Source organism: Chelmon rostratus, chromosome 17 (assembly GCF_017976325.1).
Source record: "Chelmon rostratus isolate fCheRos1 chromosome 17, fCheRos1.pri, whole genome shotgun sequence".
Lineage (NCBI taxonomy): Eukaryota > Metazoa > Chordata > Actinopteri > Chaetodontiformes > Chaetodontidae > Chelmon > Chelmon rostratus.
Genome location: NC_055674.1, coordinates 5143632 through 5165174, shown reverse-complemented (window position 1 = coordinate 5165174; position 21543 = coordinate 5143632). Strand labels below are relative to the sequence as shown.

The 21543-nt window shown below is 41.6% G+C and overlaps 2 protein-coding genes and 3 non-coding genes across 6 annotated transcripts; 4 read left to right on the top strand and 1 right to left on the bottom strand.

Annotated features, from left to right (window-relative positions):
• The first annotated feature begins 1757 nt into the window (after positions 1–1757).
• On the top strand, positions 1758–5025 carry arl5c (ADP-ribosylation factor-like 5C). Its single transcript, XM_041957111.1, has 6 exons — positions 1758–1891; positions 2373–2433; positions 2520–2667; positions 3102–3185; positions 3641–3792; positions 3931–5025. The coding sequence occupies exons 1-6, from the start codon at positions 1846–1848 to the stop codon at positions 3977–3979; spliced, it is 540 nt and encodes a 179-aa protein (XP_041813045.1). The 5' UTR covers positions 1758–1845; the 3' UTR covers positions 3980–5025.
• Positions 5026–5394: 369 nt separating this feature from the next.
• trnac-gca lies at positions 5395–5466 on the bottom strand. The gene has a single exon. It is a non-coding gene; the product is annotated as a tRNA-Cys (tRNA).
• A 2804-nt stretch (positions 5467–8270) lies between these two features.
• On the top strand, positions 8271–20834 carry LOC121621174 (plexin domain-containing protein 1-like). 2 transcript variants are annotated; one of them, XM_041957525.1, is made up of 14 exons: positions 8271–8357; positions 14866–15032; positions 15306–15449; positions 18424–18493; positions 18623–18745; positions 18834–18952; positions 19037–19136; positions 19246–19341; positions 19429–19510; positions 19581–19641; positions 19723–19843; positions 19998–20027; positions 20113–20270; positions 20404–20834. In XM_041957525.1, the coding sequence occupies exons 1-14, from the start codon at positions 8279–8281 to the stop codon at positions 20515–20517; spliced, it is 1464 nt and encodes a 487-aa protein (XP_041813459.1). In that variant the 5' UTR covers positions 8271–8278; the 3' UTR covers positions 20518–20834. The 2 variants fall into 2 exon arrangements, with proteins under 2 accessions (XP_041813459.1, XP_041813458.1); XM_041957524.1 differs by having other exon boundaries at positions 19998–20033.
• On the top strand, positions 16662–16733 carry trnac-gca. Its single transcript has one exon. It is a non-coding gene; the product is annotated as a tRNA-Cys (tRNA).
• Positions 17647–17718, top strand: trnac-gca. Its single transcript has one exon. It is a non-coding gene; the product is annotated as a tRNA-Cys (tRNA).
• Positions 20835–21543: the final 709 nt, after the last annotated feature.

The window sequence follows — 21543 nt, the reverse complement described above, 5'->3', positions numbered from 1 at the left end:
GCATCTTCTTGTTTTGTGGTACAATGCAGTCGTTTGGGGCAAGTTTTGATATTAAAAGTAAATATGAAATGACAGTAACACACACATAAAAACATCACATTTATGAGTAACATAACTCAGTTATACATAATGACTAACTCACTCAACATTAATACCCTAACATGAGACACCTGACCTGGACTGAGCCTGTTTGTTGTACTAACAGTGTGTGGATGGGAGAGGAGCCTCACCTGGACAAATAGGCCCCAACAGAGAGAAGATTAAGAGCCGTCACCTACAGAGCTGAGTCAACAAACCACTGAGGATTCACAGCCATGAATCAATGGATATATTTTAGACTTAGGTTAATCTCTTGACTTTTATCATGTTAAATCTTAAGGATTTGAGATTAAATGTATCGTTCGTATCAGTCATAAGGTCCATATTATTATTGTTATGATTATTATTATTCTTGAATGGATGGGTCAGTACTTGGAAAATACCTGGACGGACTGTTTACTGGAAATTTCAGGGGATTTCTTGTTATACCCAGTTTTACTTTCTATTGGCTCTTAGTAGCGTTGTTGTGATCGCGGGAGAGGAAGGAACACTTTCCTTTCCATACATGGGCTGGACACGTGTGTCATGAGGTGCGTCATGTCCCCTCGCGTCGTTGGTGTGACAGAAGGAACGCTTGTGTTGTATGTTGCCTTCTGGTGCTCCTGATAAACTCGGACTTCTGAGCAACCAGAGCTTTGGAAGGATTTCGTTGGCAGGTTCAGGAGCTTTTGGTGTACAGCGAAGCTTAAAGCGGATGGATTGTTTGTTTGAACCTAATTTTAAGGGATAATGCTTAAAAAATATTAAAAACACAGTTTAAAGTCAAATCAGTAATCTTTGGGAACATTTCGCTGTCATTGGAATACATTAAATAAGCACTTTCCTGTGTCTGAACTGGTCATAATTGACACTTAATGCTCATTTCACTCCCATACTAATTTAGCTGCATAAAAATATTAATAACTTGATTTTGTTGTTGTTGTATTAATCTGTGTATTACAAGGCCAATTCATTCATTTAAAACTGATGTCAGCTTTCAGTTCTTTGCATTTCATGCCTTTAAGCAAAATTAGTTCTTGTCACAAAATAAATAACAACTTATACAAAGAGAATTTATCACCTAAATTATTGATATAACCTCAACCCATAAATGTCACATACAGCCTCTACATTTCATCTCATTGGCTAAATATGAAATTCTATTACATATAGGTTTCCAAACTGTGGTAATATTACGCTTAAATGACTTGTATTGAGTATGAGATCTTTCTGGTCATTTTGACTATGGTTAATATTATCTATTGTGGTTGTTTCTATTATTTTGCCCACCCCATTTATATAAATGAGGTTAACATAAATAACACAACTCTCAGTATAACACAATTCAAAAGAGCCATAATCTATGACCTCCAAAATGAACGTGTAGTTGAATTAACACCTGTCTAAAACAGTTCAACAAAAACTGAACATTATAGCCTTGATGAAGGTGGGATTTATTGCAGGACTCTTATGTTAGACTGTCGTAATTTTAGCTACCTCATAAACTAGAAGGTATGTAGAATTTACTGACTACCTGCGTAATTTAAGTATTTCCCACAGCACTGAACGCACCACTACTATTCTCTTTATGACGTGACTCATTCGGCTGAAAATGAGACTTCCTTTCTCCGGAGCGCCGCCCACTAAGGCTGAGGCAGAGAGTGATATCAGGTGAAGGAACAGAGTTAGTCAGACAGATACTGAAGTTTTCCTCCAGCAGGACCACTGCCGTGTTCATCACCCTCACCTGACACACACCTGTTGGACATGGGCTTTCTTCTGACCAAGATGTTGGCTGTGTTCGGTGACAGAGGTGAGTCCCGTAATGTCTGGTGCTTTCTTTCAAAGCACATAAGGGTATACATACCCAGATACATTATATGTTGTTAAAAAATGAAATAATTGCTTTCATCTATCACAAATAATCACAATACACACACTGGTATTCTCTTTTATCACTTTACATACAAATGTGCTTTTATTCTTACACAGTAACAGTAAAAATCCATTCATTGCCACACAGCGTTTGTACAGTACATGAAACCTGACATTGCTGACTGGTATTACTGCTATGCAGTGGTGTAATAACCTCACAGTTCACAAGAAATGTTATTCTGCTCAGCACACCACGGTCCTGTACCTGTTTTTATCTTATCTGTGTGTACAGTCTGTCTTGTGATGCATTGAAACAAGTTACACAACTCCACACTGGAGTGTGTTCAGGTGGGAATGCCTAAAAATCCAGTTTGCACTGTTCTGGTTGACTTTAACTTGATTTTTGAACTTTCCCACAGAGCACAAAGTCATTCTTGTGGGTTTGGACAACGCTGGAAAGACAACTGTCCTCTATCAATTGTAAGTGACTTTCTGGAGCTACAATTCAACTGTAAAACCTGCTTGATGTCATAGTTTAAACATTTGTTTTCTACCCACGCTAACAGTCTGACGAAGGAAGCCGTCCACACGTCCCCCACCATCGGCAGCAACGTTGAGGAGATCATCGTCCGGAACACGCACTTCTTGGTTTGGGACATTGGCGGACAGGAGAGCCTCCGAGCCAGCTGGTACTCATACTACTGCAACACGGAGGTACAGATCATCGTCTGTCTTCAGCTCCTCTGTCTAACTGCATCAAGTCAGAAACACAACATTCTTCTCATGCTTTTATCCAAAGCACAATTAAAGTTGCTTGCTCCCAGAAGAACAGCAGAAAATGTTGCTTTCCTGATGTTCATCACTTAAAATTCAGTATTCAGCTGAACTTTGATCATAACTAAAGACAGAAACAGAAAGCCTTCTAAAGGTTTATAGGCTATTGGACATTAGCCCATATTGGTTTCTTATTATCCTACCCTGCACTCTGTATAGATAAAGTCACTTTTCACCGTTGCACAATCACTCATAATATTCCACATGTCTGCATCCTATCATGACAACAGTCTCTGATATCTTTGGCTCTGGTAATGTGAGAAATGTGTTGATAGTGTGTTAGTCTTAATTCTACGATGCTGTGGCTCTTTCAGATTGTCATTGTGGTTGTGGACAGCACCGACCGTGAACGCCTCACCCTAACCAAAGACGAGCTGCACCGCATGCTCTCACATGAGGTACAAGTCTCAGCTGTGTAAAGAGACTCGTGTTTGTTCAAATAATCACTGTGGGCCAGACTTTACTTTTACTTCCTTTTTGTTTTTTAACCAGAAATCACTCTTTACTTTATGTCACATCACAGCAGGATTGGTTTGAATTGTTAGAAATCCAGGTGGTAAATCAGAGTAGAATCAACCACTTTTCCTTGACGTAAAAGCCCTTTTGTTAGTCTGTGAAACTGCCCATGTCTGCTATTCATGCCTGAGATACGCTCACAGATTTTAAAAGCATGACACAACATGATGAGGAAGTTTCAGCTTAGACCGTGTGAGTCAGCATGTTGACATGTGTCTCAATATTCCGCTGAGTTTGCTGTTCTCTGTTCTCAAAAGTGACGTGGGGACGTCTGTGGGGTTTCCAGTGGAAACCTTTCAGCTCTTTAAATAACCCGTCATCTCTTGTTTGGACGTAGGACCTGCAGAACGCGGCCATTCTGATTTTGGCCAACAAACAGGACGTGAAGGGCTCGATGACGGCGGCGGAGATCTCTCAGTGCCTCACGCTCGACTCCATCACCACGCACTCGTGGCACGTCCAGGCCTGCTGCGCCCTGACAGGAGAGGGGTGAGTCTGACACGCCTCGCACTCGCTCTTTTTGCCATGAGTCAACTCTTAACGTGACTGAAACAGCCAACGGGAACATGCCTTCACAGACGGCAACTGCTGCTGGAATAACCGCCTCTTGTTTCGTTTCACTTCCAGTCTACCTGCCAGTCTGGACTGGATGAAGTCACGGGTTGTCGCAAACTGACCACGTGCCACTGGATCAAACTTCATCAAACTGAACCGACCTCGAAGGCACTGCAAAGGCCACAGTGTCAGGATTATGTACAGTGTTTTGGGCAAAGTCCTGTGAATATGGTGCTTGCGATAGCGCCACACCTACCGTATGTCTTACCCAGCTGTGTGAGAGTCTGCAAGGGTGCTGCCACCTGTGTGGATGAGCCTCAGAGTAGACAAGGGGCAGAGAAACCTGGATGCACAAAATACGAGTAACGGACTCTAGGTGTTGACTTCTGCACTGTTCAAGAACCACTCAGTGGTTTGATTATGATCTACTAACCTGCTTAACTTGCAATAGTTGCTGCACAATCAGGAAGTGGTTTGTGAAGTGCGCTGCGTTTATGTAAGTTACCTTGCCTGACCAGTAATATCACAGCCCACTTTGGTCTGACTGGAGTTCTTTCATGTCACTGTTCATCAAGTGGTGACAACAGGAAGTTCAGTGAATTGTAAACTGGCAACTAAAGTCATTCTTTCCTTACTGTAACTGAACAAGCTGTGCAAAGATGTTATAACCTATACTTGAATTATAAGGCACCTGGAGAACATAGCAGAAGATACTGATGACACTGAGGCTCATATTTTATTACTCTTTGAGCTTAACAGTCATGATCTCGTTTGACCTTTGATTGGTGATTCTTATCACTGATTACCATCTCGCTTCACTCATCTGAACCACTCCTGCTGCAACCGAATTTCAGTACGTCAGTAGTCACAGAACAGCTTTTCAATCGCAAAGTGAGTTTAGTTGCTGTATGCTGAAGACTTTTACACAATGACTGAGTAGAGAATATAAGCACATACTGTTGCTCCTGTGGCCTCTCTTACACAGAAACCCTGCAATGTTGAGATACAAGCCTACACCAGAAGTATGAAAGCATATTTTATGCCAATGAACAACAGGACACTTAATTTATTTTAAAGAAGCAAAGCTCTTGAACTGTTTACTGTATATTACAGCATATTTTAAACGATAAATTGTATTGTGTAATACTTTTCAATAAATATTTTTATTGTAAATGTGTTTTTGCTCTTTGTTCTAACAAGTGATGCACAACTCGTTATTGAAGGGTTCATACCTGCAGTATGCAGTAATGACAAAAACATGTGAGTATTGTTCCAGCACTCGTATTCAAAGCAGCTGGTTTTGGCAGCACTACAGAAGAAATCATGCACTATTGATAGATACTGTAATATATGCAGTATGTAGTACTGTTATATACATTTATCCGTTTGTTATTTGATCAATAGGGCCTAAATCCATGAAGTGTTCCCTTTTCTGAAGGAAAAATTACATTACAGGATCTATTAACATGAGTTTATATAGCTGTAAAAGTACAAGCTACCGATCGAGGAAGGTAGATCAATAAAGCAAAAAAAAACAGGGGGCATCCGGATTTGAACCGGAGACCTCTTGATCTGCAGTCAAATGCTCTACCACTGAGCTATACCCCCTCGTGCCGTTTGCTAGCAGTATGAGCACTATATAACATAAACACAATACCAAAATTGTGATTGTGATTTGTAACCGAGTACGATTGATTTTTCGCTGACAGTCGTGTATAATCGGCACTTAACACGGCGTTGTTTCGATCAGTAGGTGGAGAAACTGGCTTACATTGTGTGGCGACTTGTGCGGAGCTGTTACCTGTTACTGTAAGCTAACAGTACAATATCTCCCCCTGGCGACAGGATGACGTCATTTGTCTGCGCCTTCCAAAGCCATTTGAAACAGGTTTGAAATTGTTGACAACTAACTTTAAATCTGTTTTGTTTTGAGATGTGACAACGCTATGGTTTGAATGGCTCCTTCCTTAACGGTAGGGGACCTTTGATGTTATGGTTACAGTGACAGGTATCAGGGACGAATTCATTGTAGTTTAAACCAGTTATCCGTAAATCAGTGTGTGTTTACTAGCAGGTTCCAGTTCAGTGCATTGTTAGAAAACATGTTGTCTCTTACCAGAGTGATGGAAAGTAACTAAGAGCATTTACTCAAGTACAATTATTAGGAACTTGTACTTTACTTGAGTATTTCCATCTCCTGCTACTTTACATTTCTACTCCACTACAATTATTTGACAGCTTTAGTTGCTAGATACTTTTCAGAGTCAAATTTTGCATGAACAAAACATGTAATAAGCTTATAAAATGCAATGCTTTGCTTTATTATTCATAGTTCTTAGTGTCAAACATGTCTCCTTTCATTGCCAACAAGTGAAATAAGATTTAGAATCAACTTTATTGGCCAAGTATGCTGACACATTTCAAGGGTGATATATAAATACAGATTTACAGCTAAATAGTAATATCAAGCTAAACAAATGTAAGCAAACGTTAAACATATAGCTATAATATACAACCAACTGGAATGTGAGAATGAGATGTTTTAAATAGAAGTTAAAGAATGTGCAGGTAATTGTGAAATAATTCTACTGTCACCATGAAAGGACTCTGATGCATCTCAGATAAGCAGCCAGTTCATCTGGTTCATAGATCTGCTGTGATTCCTTTCTGGAGCAACTTGTTTTTTTAAGAGGATTCACATGTTTTCAACTTTGTCATGCACATTGAAAGCGTTACCAGTCGCTGTAATGGCCACAAAGAATCCTTTCAGTGTCAGTGATGCAGGACAAAATCCAAAGTCCTTGTTCTTTGTAAAAGTGCATTCTGAAGTTTAGCTCTAGCTCATATGATGCTTCAGCTGTCTGATGTAGATAAATCAAGTGGGTATATGCTCCAAAGCTGCAGCCTTTTTAGTACAAAATAATCCCTCTTTCTGTTACTATTCCTCTGCTGCAGCTCTGCAAGGAAATGAAAGGGAATGGAATTTGCATACTAAAAAGACTGAATGTTGAGGATACCCACATCATTTTTTAAAGGCCTCATATAAGCTTCAAACAAACTTTATAAGTTTTACGCAGAATTAAAACAATGAATTTTGCCCCCCCTAACATTTAAAAGTATTTCAAGAGGGGTCTGTACAGTCAACGTGGACAGTAGCAGCCACACAACCAGTGATAACCCTTTAAGTGTACATATGGGCGTGTCAGTATTGTTTTAAGACAGACCTATAATGTTGTCATATAACTTGTAGATACACTTGCTTTTCTTGTAATTCTGAGTATAATTGCTCTTATATAGTTCCTATTTTTATCTCTGCTCTTCTTTTTATTTTATATCCAGTGTTTGATTATTTATTCTTCAGGGAGATATGAAAGATGTGAAACTGTTAGTTATTCAAACCTCTGCGTATTTATTTGTTTGTGTAAAGTCAGCAGGACCTCTCTGTGTGAAAGTCCACACATGCTGCTTTGCACACTGTACGCTGCGTTTACGGGCTGCATTATAGGACAGGGTACTGATTGCCTTTCCAGCTGTGAACCCAGTAAATGCTCAGCTGCCATTTTCTACGCCAAGGATTCCGCGTTTGCTCTCATAGCCGATAGAAATGATGAAAGCTGTGGCTAGGAGAGGTGGTGGAGTCAGCCCCAGTGCTTGTAAAGCTCGCCTTTTGTCAGTTTTACATGATAGAAAAAACACGGCTTTTACATAACCGCTGGAAATTAAACTGCAACAACGAGACTTCTCTGTTCCATGTGGGCCACAAAAGGATGTTGATGTTAGAATTGAGACACAATGTTTTGAAGAGTCATAAACAGACTTGACGTGGAATGTGCAATATCCTAACTAGTACTGATTTTAGGCCTGGCATTGTTAGCATCATGATCGCCATATCTAATCTCAGATGTCGGACTTCCCGCTGTCCCTGCAGCTGGTTTGAGCAGCGGGAGGCACCATACATTGTGCTGGCAGTGAGACTCCAGTGGATGGTCTTACTTATGCGTTAATCACTCAGAATGGTGGGGGAGAGTTTAACTACACTGGAATCCCAAACAGAGGAATACATAGGAAACAGAAAGATGAACGAACTCCATGTCAGAGGCCTTTAAAAGTATGCAGATGATAGACTTCCTCCTCTCTGCTCCAGAGCCTCTTCAGCTGATCCTTGTGTCTTTGTAATCACCATGGCAACGGGGGCGAACAGCACTGAGGAGGAGAGAAAGGGTGTAGTTAGAAACAGGGTGGTGTGTGTGTGCAGAGAGCGAGATTCGGAGAGAGGAAGAGAGTGACGGGTGGAAGTGGGATTCAGGGAGAAAACTGTGTTTGCAAAGACAAGAAGAAGAAGAAGAGAGGAGCTGAGACAAAGCTGTGTTGTTGTTGTTGGGTTTTTTTTTATCTATTTTTGTGTCCTTTGCCGCCCGACATGTGTTTCAGTTTGGTGATGCTGTTCCTCTGTCTCTCCCAAACAGAGCTGGCAAGAGTTTGGGTTCAACAGCAAACAGGTGAGCTGTGTGTGTTTACCCTCGGCCATTACTGCTTTAATCTTTGCATCTGCGCCCGCTGGCTCCTGGCTGGTCTTCAAAGTCGCACACATGCTTACGCTTACAGGTGTAGCAAGTCTGTCTTGCAGCTTCTCCACTTTTTGCTCAATTTGCTTGCTTTATGCGCTGAAGCCTGTGCCACTGAACTCTGCATGCATTTGTTCTTGAGTTAAAGGAATAGTTAATATTCTTGCTTATTAGTGTTTGTACTGATCCTGTGCTGCTATTTTAACTCACTATAAACCACAGAACTTCTGTAGGACTCTTTATGGAGCTGCAAATGGGCATGCCATGCCCGCTTTATTTTACACACAACAGTGAATGACCTAGTTAACAATAAAAATACCCTTTTCCACAAGCATGCGACTGAGTCTAAACAACAGCCCACAAACAGCCCGTCTCAGGTTTAAAATTAGGTACTTTGTTTTTCCCCTTGCCTCCCTGCTAGACAAAAAAATGTCGGACATTTTTGAGGAGAGTGGATGTGGATTTATCTGTTTATTGTGCGAATTGGCTGTCTATCATTAAGGAGATGCGATATTAAATTGAAAATTAGTAACTTGCCTCTACATGTCATTAAAACAGCATTAAAAAAGTTATCCAGTACTCCTGGTGAGTTCAGGAGACTTCTTCTGCGTAGGGAAATGTGCTGCAGATGAAACAGAATTACTAATTGCTGTGCAGAAGGTGCTCAGATGTGCTTGCATCAGGGGTCGGCTGGAGGTACTGACCTAGCATATCCTCCTTTCCTCTGCCTAATTTGCTCTTATCTGCCTTGTCACTCAACATTATATATTGCTCAGTTTTAAAAAAATGACTTTGGTCCTGAGGGAGCCATCTACACCATCCGAAGCAGACTGTAAAAACAGAGCCCCGAGCTGAAAATGAATTGTGTACCCGGCAGTGACCTCAGTGTTTGGCTTCTTGTCTCCTGTACTGCTGAGGAGTTTGCTTAACAAATGGCCTGAAGCCGATCCAGACGTGTTGGAGCTAAGCATAGACTGGAGGAATGAGAAGCAAAGCAGAAAAGATTGTTTTGTAAGATCGGATCATAGATAGGATGTTATTGTCCGTGGATCCCAGATTGACTCGTATTTTCATGTCCATGTTCAAGTCATGTGCAATTTGACTTGTGATAGAAAAGCGTGCTTGTGTTTTTGGAAAAATGAAATGGCAAGAACAAAAACAGTCATCTGCCAACAGCTGAGCGACTTGTTCTTTCACTCGTGTTGTAATTTGGAACAGCGTTTGGCCCAGACTTTCCTCCTTCATTCATTTCTCTTATCGGACGATGAAAAGAAAGTAGGAAAGAAAAAAAGGCGTTTTTACTTCTTCCAGATTTGGTTTAACCATAACAGAAGAGAAGTGAGGCAATCAGCGCGTTCATGTTCTCTTAACCAGACATGACCAAAATTGGACTGTCTTTATTTGTTTTCTTGTGAAATGAAACTCTGTTGTACCCTCTTAGGGGTGTTATAAATTCGATTTGTCACATTTCTTAACAGTGCGTTGTTTATTAAAGGAGTCTCCTCTCAAAGCATTAACTCCATGGTAATTGTTGATGTAGTGTGTCAGCAGCTCATTTACCAGCCAAAATACATACTAAGAGATTTACCACCTTGTCAGCTTCCCGAGCTAATAATGAAGGTGGGGGCGTTCAGTTAAATAAGCTCATTTCTCAAATGTAAATCACTCTTTCAGTCTCTGAGACCAGAGTGGCTTGATTATCTGGATGAAACGTATCCAGTGGAAGGGAACTGAAGAATTGCACCATCTGCAGCTCAACCGCACGCCTTGAAATGAACTATACATGTTTATTGTGGGTGATGTTGAGGAGTCCATGCCAACCCCTCCAGCCTCTGCTCAGGAAGGGCGTGTTCTGTCAGACCGCGCCGAGCTGACCGCTCACAGAAAAAGGCAGCTAAATGTCGTGGTTTGGTAGCTCCTGAAAGAGTGGGCAGAGGTCAGTTTACTGTCCACAACGTCTGCCCTCTCATTGCCTGCTTCCTGTTTTACCTTAACAGGTCTTCCACATAATGCTCGTTAGCCTCCATCTCAGCGCTGCCTCAAACTTTTTGAAAACTTCTGCACCCTGACACAAATTTATGTTGAATTGCACAAACCTCATCTGTGCACCCAACCAAGGGCCACTTTAACCAATCAACATTTGTCTCACTTTGTGACTCACCGACACCATTTCTGTGCTGGCACAGCGAGGTATGGGCTGACTGTCGGGCTCAGAATGAGTCCATGATGTGTCTCCTAACCAAAGCAGCTCCCTGTTCTTTTCCTAAAACACACGCACAAACCAAATCAAAGCCCATCTTGATATTGGTTCACCGTTTAGATATTCTGTTGCAATCCTCTCCCTCTGGATTTGTATGAAAATTGATAAGTATTATTAAGTCAATGTGCAATGAGTGGACCATATACAAACTGTGCAAATGCTAGATGCAAGATGTCTGAACTTGCATCTAACTAGCATATATTAGCGTATTTTGTCTGAAAACCTCAAGCTTCTAAATATCAAATCATTTAAATCAGTCTAAAGCAAAGTCATCTTCTGGAGATTCTAGAAATACGTGAATATGAGGGGGAAAAACTTGTATTTCTATCATTTTTCATAGAATTGCGAGGCAAGTTTGAGTGTTATTATTGCTTTTAAAGTATAAATAAGTATTTTAGAAGCATCCCAAAAATTCTAAATGTTCAATTCCTGCAAAAACGATACCAAAGTTGTGAATGTTTGTAGGTAGTGGTAGTCAAATGGAGGTTAGAAAAAGTGAGTTTTCAAACTGGCATCAGTTTTTATTATGCTTTATGTAACATTTTATGTTATAAGATACCCAACAGCAGGAGCAGAGCTCAGACTATGTGCGATCCAGTGAGTAATTCATATGGAAATGAGTGAGTGGAGAGGGAGTTTCTGTCTGCTTCTCCTGGAAAGCCGAGACAATACGACTCCCATCTCACTGCTTTGGTAACCTGCCAGTGATTTCAATACTACTGGCTGTGAGAGGCATGACCCGAGGAGATATTATAAGCCGCAATTTCATATGTGGCATCTGCACCCCTCCCAGTGTTTACAAACCAGATTATGTTTATCTGCTGCACTGCAGACCTCAACAACTGTGCGCTCACCATTCCTCCTCTTACCTCATAGATGCCATAACAGGGCGGATCCGGTGCTGAACAATCACGCATCTAGGTTTAATATACGAGCTGCCACAAATGCAATGACGCACCGCTTAATTGAATCAAAGGGTGGAGAGAAACGCTCATGAAGAAACAGAATAAGCTCCCTATGAGGTCAAGACATTTTGATTGTCACTTCAGAAACTCGTTAAATGACGCACTGTAGTTGTGATGGCTGTGGAAGACATCAGTGTTAGAACTGTGTGAATGCAGATTGGTGTTTGAAGCAGCGCTCGCCAGCTGAAGTCCCACACAGTCAGAACTCTGGGGGTTTGGCACAGGATGTAGCTGAGGGACCAGCAGGCCTGTGTTCCCCTCCCACAGTCAGGACAGAAATGCAGGCATCAAACCAATGTCAACTAACATTTCAGTGGCTGCAGAGGAGCAGCTGGCACACATAAGAACTTATTTAGAAGCTAAATATGTCTATGTATATATGTATGTTATAAGTGTTTTCTTGTTGATTATCCAGTTTTGTTCAGACTGAGACTCCCTGCTTTAACAATCTGCAAAACTGCAAAGACAGATTAAGTTCTAGTTAAACTTTCTCATTAATGTGGCCTAGTAAATGGCTGAATTTAAGGCATCTTCCTTTAAATGGCACATCAGTCTGGTTGAACACCTGAAAAATAAGCATGCTTTATCACTGCATGTCCTTTCATTTCCACATTGAGACCAGTATAGTATTTCTCATGCCCCAGTGAGCTACACCCTGCTCCCCTGCTCAAAGTCCTGAGGTTTTGCAGCCCTCAAGAGTCACGCTTTCTCGCATGCATTTTGAGTGTGCACCCATTCCCTCACCTCATCTTTACGCAGACGTTTGGTTCTTTTGCAGGATGCATTAAACAAGTCAGTTGCTTCGACGCTAAAATTACCTGGCGTACTTTCAGGCCCACGACATTAATGCGCTGCGTGGCGGGCGCGATATCGTTGCAATTTCTTCGAATCAGGTGTGCACGGCCAGAGCTGGGCGACAGGTGGTTGCGGCTCAATTGAAAAACATGGCTATGATCACGTTAAAGTATGTCGCTTTTGCAAAATGCTTCTAGAACCTCCACTTTCAAGCGCAGTATCATAAATGGATCAAAGTATATCTACGTCCCAAGAGCGCGTATGGCTGAATCCTACCTGCTGCAGGAGAAAGATGAAACCACGTTACGTTTCGCTGCACCAAACTTTAAAATGCATATAGTTCAGCAACTCAGTGCCCAAACTCCCGCCCAGTGCCATTTTCCTCTGCGTTGGTGGCTTCGTTACAGTCATCTAACTTCGAGCATTTCCCTGCAGTTGGGGGGCGCACCGGTGATGCTGCTAACGTTAGCTGCAGCTTTTAGCTAGCATTAGCACGAAAAGGGGAGCAGCACGTAAGTCACCGTGAAGGTCGACACGTTTACACAGAGGTTCAACAGGTGTTTGAGCTTGAGCTTCCTCACCGGACCACTAGGAGATCTGGCAGAGTCGCCCTGCTCAGTTTTAATCTGCTCAGTTGGAAAACGTCCCGACATGAAAACACCGGAGCAGCAGAGACCAACTCTTCGCGGCAGCCTGGCTGACCACGGCAGGACATTCACGGTGATTCTGGACGGGAAACTGAACATGACGGAGTGATTCTCTTGGCTTTTTTTTTTGTTCGTAAACGTCCCCTGCGCCACTTCCAACACCTCCTGTAGTTCACTGAAAGCCAGACAAAAAAACAGCAAACGTTGAGTACAGGAGGCCACCCTGATTTAGGGTTAGATGAGACACCCCGCGAGTGCCAGTCGGGCGCTGTTTCGGGGTTTATATAGGCTACTGTGTGACGACATCGCCGATTCCCGTAATGTATAAAAAAGGCCGCAGTCACTAACCATCACCGTAATACTCCAAAAAGACTAGATATCTCTCTGGGTTCTTTAGTTTTAAACATGTCTGAGCTGAATAAATATAGCCTGAGGTTGTTGTATCTGGCAAATTCACCCTCCAAACGTAAGATAAGACGCTACCATGACAACCAGGAAATAGATCTTAAACCAGCTGCCAGATGTTTGGGAGTCAAGGTTAACTGAGGTCTGAATATTCATTTTCTCATTTGAAATATCTCCAAAATAAGGTCACCTCAATTTCTTCATGCCTTTATTTTGTTAACCACATATGTGTTATACATTTGTGTCTCATTATGAAGTCAGGGCTGTTTCTTAGGAGCACACAAACTATTTTCTTTTTAATCGGCTAGCTTGTGGAAGCAGAGGAAGGATGTCAGGACATTTTTCAGCACAGCTGTAAACTCTGAAAACTGTTTTTAAAAAACAAACTTTTTTGCATTTGTATCACAGAGTGGAGCAGATTTGTTTTGTGCAAGCTAAATTTATTTTTTAATCTTGCTGAAATTGCAGTCTCCCTGAATCATTTATTAATTGTGTAGTTTTTGATCATTGTATTTTACACAACACTGCAAATTTGTTGGAAAAACGTGCTCAGCGTATAAAAACATAGCAAGCGTCGGCATGCTTAGACAGCACGGAAAATGTTTATTGATTAAACTTTAAACTTGTGAATTCTCCATCAACCAGCTGAATTAATATTAATATTTCTGCAGACATTACCGTATACTTCACTTTGCCTGTGCTTTGCAAAGCATCAACAAAAATGACTCCTGGGAGCTCAGTCAAGACATGTTTTCCTGTCTGGCTCCATACGTATAGCTGCATCAGTGACCGAGGCTGTGCAAGGACCAAGATGTCCATAAGCCCACATCCAAAGAAATGTAGCGGCAGACATGCATTTTCCACACTCAATAGAAAACTACAGCGTGGCGCGACAGTAAAATAAACTCAACTGCGGATATGTGGCTTTAAAGAAAGACAAGCCATCAATTAAAACACCCCAAACTTTAAAACAAAGCATACCTACCCCCGTTTGCTTACCAAATATGGTTTACATTGTTTGTATGGTTTGACAGGTCCTTCCCAGCATCACTAAATGTTACTTGTATTGTTTTTGTGCTCATTCAACAATGGGTTTAACTGGCAAGGCTAAGACCCACAATTTCAAAAGCAAATTGTACTTCTTGTTCGGCTGATTGGCTGAGCACTGAGCCAAAACTGTAAACTAGATTTTTAAGAGTCTGAATAAATTTGGCATCTGAAATATTTACCGACAGTGTGTGGTACTGCTGCCAGGCTTTTTTTCATGTGTGGGCATCAGAAGGCACAGGAGAGGGAAGCAAGGGCTTATATGGTCACATACCATAATGACCAGGTCAAGATACTGAGCTGATACTCATTTTTTTGGACAGACAATTGGTACAGTGTGATCTCACAGCAGCATGAAGAGTCAGCTGGAGGTGACAGCCATCCTCAGAGAGCCCAGAGGTCGTCCTCCGGCCACGCTAGGCTAAGCAGGGCGGTCCTGGGTGGAGGACTAACCATCGACACCCTGCCAGACAACATGACACGTGTAGTGGTGAGTGTTGCACCGCACTGTTTCTCATAACTGTAATGGCTTGTGGCTTTTAATATGCTTTAGGATTTTGACATTTCCTATTTGTTTTAGTTGGAATTAAACACTGCCCTCTTTTGGAAAGTTGAATTTACTCTTTTTCACTCGCTAGGAGCAGCACTGTATATGACATCATATGATTTAACCGTGCACGAGTGAATGCCTGTGCGACACACTCTCTGAACACAGTCACACCATTACAACCTCTGATCCCCTGTGTGTTTTTCTGTCTGGAAGGAGGACTCTGGCAAGTATTACACATGGCGTAGTTTTGGCCCAGAAGACCAGCGCACACAGGAATTATGGGTAGACATGAATGATGTCCGGCATGGCCAAGTTAGAGTCCATGGCATTCTGTCGAATTCGTACAAACAAGCTGTGGTGAGTCTCACACACAAAAATACACGTACCTTCTTAATTTCTCTGCAAGTTATTCAAGTTGTAATTTCGATATCAATAAAAAGTGGGTGACAGTTGTTGTTGAGAGTATAAGTCAGCAGTAGAGATGAATGATGATGGATGAATGATGCTCTTATTCCCTTTTTAGTTTATCTGCACTGCATTAGAAAAGTTTTTAGACCCTTTGTGTTAGTTTCAGACTCATCTTAAAATGGATTCAGTTCATTTTTTTCTCATCAATCTACACACAATACTCCAACATGACACAGCAAGAACAGAGTTTTAAAATGTTTTGCATATTTATTAAAAATCAAAGAACAAAATAACATTTGCATAAGTATGCAAACCCTCTCAGTTCTTGGTTAAGTCACTGTAGGCAGCCTCAGATCTTCTTGGAAATTATCCTACAAACTCAGCACACCTTTCTTTTGGAGGCTTCTTCTATTCTTCCCAGCAGAATCGTTCAAGCTCAACCGGGTTGGAAAGGGAGCGTCGGTGCACAGCCATTTTCCGATCTCTCCGGAGATGCTTTATCTGGTTCAGGCTCAGACTCTGGCTCGGCTACCACAGGCCGTTCACAGAGTTTTCCCAAAGCCACTCCTGCGTTTTCCTGGCATGTGCCTCAGGTCGTTGTTCTGTTGAAATGTAAACCCTCACCCAAGATTGAGATCTTGATCGCTCAGGAAACGGTTTTCACTCTATATTATCTATATTTTTCTGCACCCATCTTTCTCTATCCTGACTAGTCTTCCGGTCCGTCACATAACACGTTCCCCGCAGCATGATGCTGCCACCACCGCAATGGACCGTAGGGATGGTATTAATGATGTAATGCTCAGTGCCTGGCTTCCTCCACACATGCCAAGGGGAATTGTGACCTAATACTTCAGTCTTTGTTTCATCAGACCAGAGGATTTTGCTTCTCCTGGTCTGACAGTCATTCAGGTGCTTTTTGGCAAACTCCCAGTGAGCTGTCATGTGCCTTTTAGTGAGGAATGATTTCCATCTGGCTACTCCACTGTAAAGGCCTGATTGGTGGAGTGCTGTTCTGAGGGTTTTCCTCTGTAAGGTTCATCCTTCTCCACAAAGGAACTCTCGAACTCACTACTGACCATTGGCTTCTTAGTTCACATCAACGGACAATGGGCCTGTGTGTGTTTTTTTGATTCTGTACCTGTAATTTGTCTGCTGTAGGGGGGTATAGCTCAGTGGTAGAGCATTTGACTGCAGATCAAGAGGTCCCCAGTTCAAATCTGGGTGCCCCCTGTCTATACTTTATAGTTCTCTATCATAGTGTAAGGTGTTTTATGTACTTTCTGAAGTCATCCATAGAATAGTCAGACAAAGAAGGGTTTGAATGTAAAACTTTTCTTTTCCATGTTCTTGGAGAAGTAGAGTGCAAAAGTGCATCACTGCAGCAAGTACAAGTACACAGAAAGCTACTGATTCTACATTTGGCAAAGGAGGAAACTGTGAAATGTTGCCCTAACATTTCATGTGAGAGCGTGCCAGGAGGAAATTCAGTCTGAAACATAAGGAAGTACTGCTAGGGGAGCAAAGGGACCGGGAAGTATTGGTGCATGCCAAGAGCCACAGGCCTGCCAGAGGAACGGAAAACTCCTTACACTGAAAAACCCGGGATTCTCCAAGTGGAAACAGGCTTTATAGAAACATCCAATCCAGGTTACATAGCTGGAGAAGCAGCAGTTCTTACCTTAGATTATAAATGAATGAAGCGAAGAAGAAAAATGTGCTTGCAGTTTGGGAAATCTGTAGACAGGTGTCTTTAGTATATTATGATAAAACTGAAGCTGCACTCGAGGGTAATCATTTTAATCACTGGTTACAGCAGGCTCGTTTTCCCATTTGCCCTCTTGATCTTGAGCCTGATAATGTGGATTTTGAGAATTAATCACTGTGTTGCGGAGCTCAGTTATTTAGCAGGATATCTGATTTGAGAAGTTCACACCCAGCAACCTCAATGACCTGCCTCTGTGCAGCCAAGTTGTGTCTATGTTTTAACAAGATCGTTGCAAAACAGTTACATCAGACGGCATGCTGAGAAAAATGTTTATCACAGACAGGCTGACTGCAGAAGCCAGGGCAGCGCTTGCTGGTGTACACAGTTATCCCTGTATAAACCATATGTGATGATAAGACAAAAAAGGGGATAAGAGAAGGGGGTATAGCTCAGTGGTAGAGCATTTGACTGCAGATCAAGAGGTCCCCGGTTCAAATCCGGGTGCCCCCTCATTTATGCAAAAATTGAGCAACATGCGTTATTTGATAAAGTATATTCCATGAAGTCAGTGGGAGTTCATCACAATTGTAATGACTCTCTTCGCCCATGTTAAAGACTGTAACATTTGCCTGCAAAAAAGTTGACATCAGCGCTTGCTACTGGCTGTCAGATAGAGGACACTGAACACTTAAGTTGATATAAATAAGATTAAACTAATGCTGGATTTGTTGCTGAATGTTTCCTCTGAATCCGTCATACGTAGGAAGGTAATTTGAACCGAGTGGGTGAATGGCGGACTCCGCCACAACCTCAGAAATGTACCATTAATGTAGCCGCGATGACAGAATGTAAATACATTGAATGGATATTGCTGAAAGCTGCTGATCATAAGCAGAATCAATAATGGGGTTTGACTTTATGAGGGTAAGAACTTTAAGAGGTGATTGTAAGAAGTTTTTGAAGGCTTTAAAATCTGAACATACAGGTGGTGGAATCAGCAAGTGAGCAAGAGTGGTGTTAAAATGTAGTTGAAAATTTTTCTTTCAATCTCTGTATTCTATCTACACACCTTTAACCTTTACCCACACAATAGCAACTCAAAATATAACCTCAAAACAAAATGCTGCAATATGTGATTTAATTTACTTGAAAATGAATCTGCGTTAGAAAATATCTAATTCCCTCTCTGTATGTTTCTCTGTGCTTTCTTTGCAGAGGGTTGCCCTGTCATTTGACTTTCCTTTTTATGGACATTACCTGAGGCAGATTACCATAGCAACAGGAGGTATTTTTGATTTCATAACAGATGTTCAAGCGACCTCTCCTGCATATGTTCAGAGCAAGAAGGTGTGTTTGCAAGGTAACAAGTCATATTCAAGTCTTACATATTTTTCCATCTGGCCATTTTTTTCAGGGTTCATCTTCACAGGGGACATAACTCACCGTATGCTGACTGTAACACAGTACATCGCCCCTCTAATGGCTAACTTTGACCCCAGCTACTCCAAAGATTCCACTGTGCAATACCTGGATAATGGTGAGATACCACATGATTTGAGCATGTCCTTGTTTCTCAGATTGTCTGATGACCTGTCTGACTCTTGTGTGACATTCACTGTCTTCAGGTGAGGTGTTCGTGGTCCAGTGGGAGCGGGTCAGACTCCCAGGAAAAGAGTCAGAAGGAGCCTTTACATTTCAGGCTGCGCTTCACAAAACAGGAGCCATCACGTTCAGCTACCGAGATGTGAGACACAGCTCTGCACCCACCTGCTCTCTTCTTCCTCACTGCTGCATGCATAAGTGATTCCTCTTTTTGTCTGTTTATTAGATACCTGTGTCACTGGATGTGATCAGCTCGGCTGAGCATCCAGTGAAGGCTGGCTTGTCTGATGCCTTCATGGTCTTGTCACCTTCTCCTCAGTCATCAGGTCAGTGATTATGCTTATGCCTGTCCACATATGTACTGAAAAACAATCAGTCTTCAGAGATTCCTGAGAAAACCTTCAGGTATTTAACCCTGTGATATCTTTAACACAGATGCCCAACGACGCACGATTTATGAGTACCATCGAGTTGAGATAGATACAACAAAGATCACCAGCTACTCTGCTGTTGAGTTCACTGCACTGCCTAGTAAGCAATCCTAATGGAAGGACATTAAAAGATTAATATATATTAAACTGCTTCAAAACTTAGACAAGTCCCTGTCTCTCTGTTCAGCCTGCCTGCAACACGACAGCTGTGAGCTCTGCCTCTCATCCAACCAAACCTCTGGCTGCAGCTGGTGCAATGTGCTCCAGAGGTGAGTGGGACATTAGATGTTGATATGGTGCCACTGTAACTCTTATAAATATACATCTTGTGTGTTTTAGGTGTTCCGATGGCATGGATAGACACAGACAAGAATGGCTGGACTATGCCTGTTCAGATGAGGTATTGCTGGACATCAAGAAAGAATATCTGCTTATTTGGCAGTTTTGATACTCATGCATCCATTCTGTTGTATATGGGCAGAGCAAAGATGCAACCTGTGAGGATTACTCCAGGGCTGACAGCTCCACTGGTTCCTCTATCACACCTGAGATCGAGGACGTGACCTCTTTGACTCCACTACAAAAAGGCTGTAAAAGTGATGGTGAGACTAAGCTATTTTTCATGTCAGTGCAATCTACAGTACAGTATATATATATATATATATATATATATATATATATATTTAACCATAATGGCACTTATGAAACAAATGAATGAAACAAGTATAGAAATTGCTGCTTTCTGTCTTTTTTCAGATGAGACCAAACATCATATATTTAAGACTGGTAATGGTGAGTTATAACAATAATGAGATCCATTATGGTTAAGCTTCATGAAGGGAAATAATTATGGGGCTCATCTTCAATGCAGATGTGAAGACAGATTCTTCAACCAACAGTGGCGGATTGGCTAACACAGGAGTGATAGCCGGTATAGCGGCTGCACTCGTGCTACTTTTGGCTCTGATACTTGTAGCTCTTTACATCAACTACCATCCTACTGCTGCATCACCACTTTACCTCATCCAGGTGAGCACTGAATGTGTCCTCCACCTGCCCCGACAAGAGCTGGGCGTGCTTTAATTATATATGTTCACATCAAACATATTTTTGTGCTTTAATTATACATCTCCACATCACACCCAATTTTTCTCTTTTGTAGCGACGCAAGAACTACTGGTCTTCCTGGAAGTTTCAGAAGCAACAACCTGGTTACACAGAAGTGGAAGGAGAGGGCCATGAAAAAGACAGCATTGTTGAAGCTGGGCCATGTTGAAATGATGGGTGGAAACTTGGATAAACAAGATGTTTGCATCAAACTGATTTATACAAACATTAAAATGTATACATTTGTCAGAAGACTTCAAATCTAAATCCAGTTCTAAATCCAGTTCACCTTTTACATTCAGTTGATGATTGTTTTTAAAGCTGTCCATGACTCCATTGCAAAAATATGAAATTGTTGCAACAGCTGATTGTTATATGATATTGAATGATTTCATTCGAAATTTATACCTATGCTGGAATAAATCGGGGTTGCACACCACCCTTTTTTAATCTAATTTGACTGAAATAAATCATGCATGCCATAGAGTTGACAACCTTAAAATAATACATAAGCTATGCTGTTTTACATCAAACAAATAAAGTTCTGGGTGTGCTTCAGTTTTAGTTCCTGCTGCTTTTGATGGTTAAGGTGTTTTCTTTTAATGTCAACCCTTTGTTTAGCATGAACTCATAGTTTATGATCCGTACTCCAGCTTGCAAGGCTTTAGTGTGTTTAGGCAAATATTATTTTATGCTGGACATAAAATTCACAAAATTTTGCAGCCAAGTGAAGAAAAGTCTCAAAAGAAAAAGTTATGTACAAATTACAGGTAGTACATCTCTTCTGTCGGCAGGTGTCACCCTAAGCAAACGTATCACGTTGACATCAACTAGGACGTTTAGTGAACGTGGCAGATAAAAATGTGATTTGAGATCACTGGATTGGTAAAAACCCAAAGAACCTGCAACAGTGATGATCGCATGAGTTTGCTATGCAAGCACAGATGGGACGAGCACAGATATGTTGCACATGCACAGGGATCGACCCGGATTTCTTCACAGTTACTTAGTCAAACCTCACATTGTGTTGCATCATTTTCAAGCGATACACAAGTACTCCAGTCTAAGTTCAGTATGTACAACGTACAGATGGTGTAGTTCCTCTGAAATCATTAATCAAATCTTACTTCCAATTAAAAAACTGAACCTCCCACATTGCCTCTTCCCTCTCTGCTCGGACACGCGCAGTCGAGGG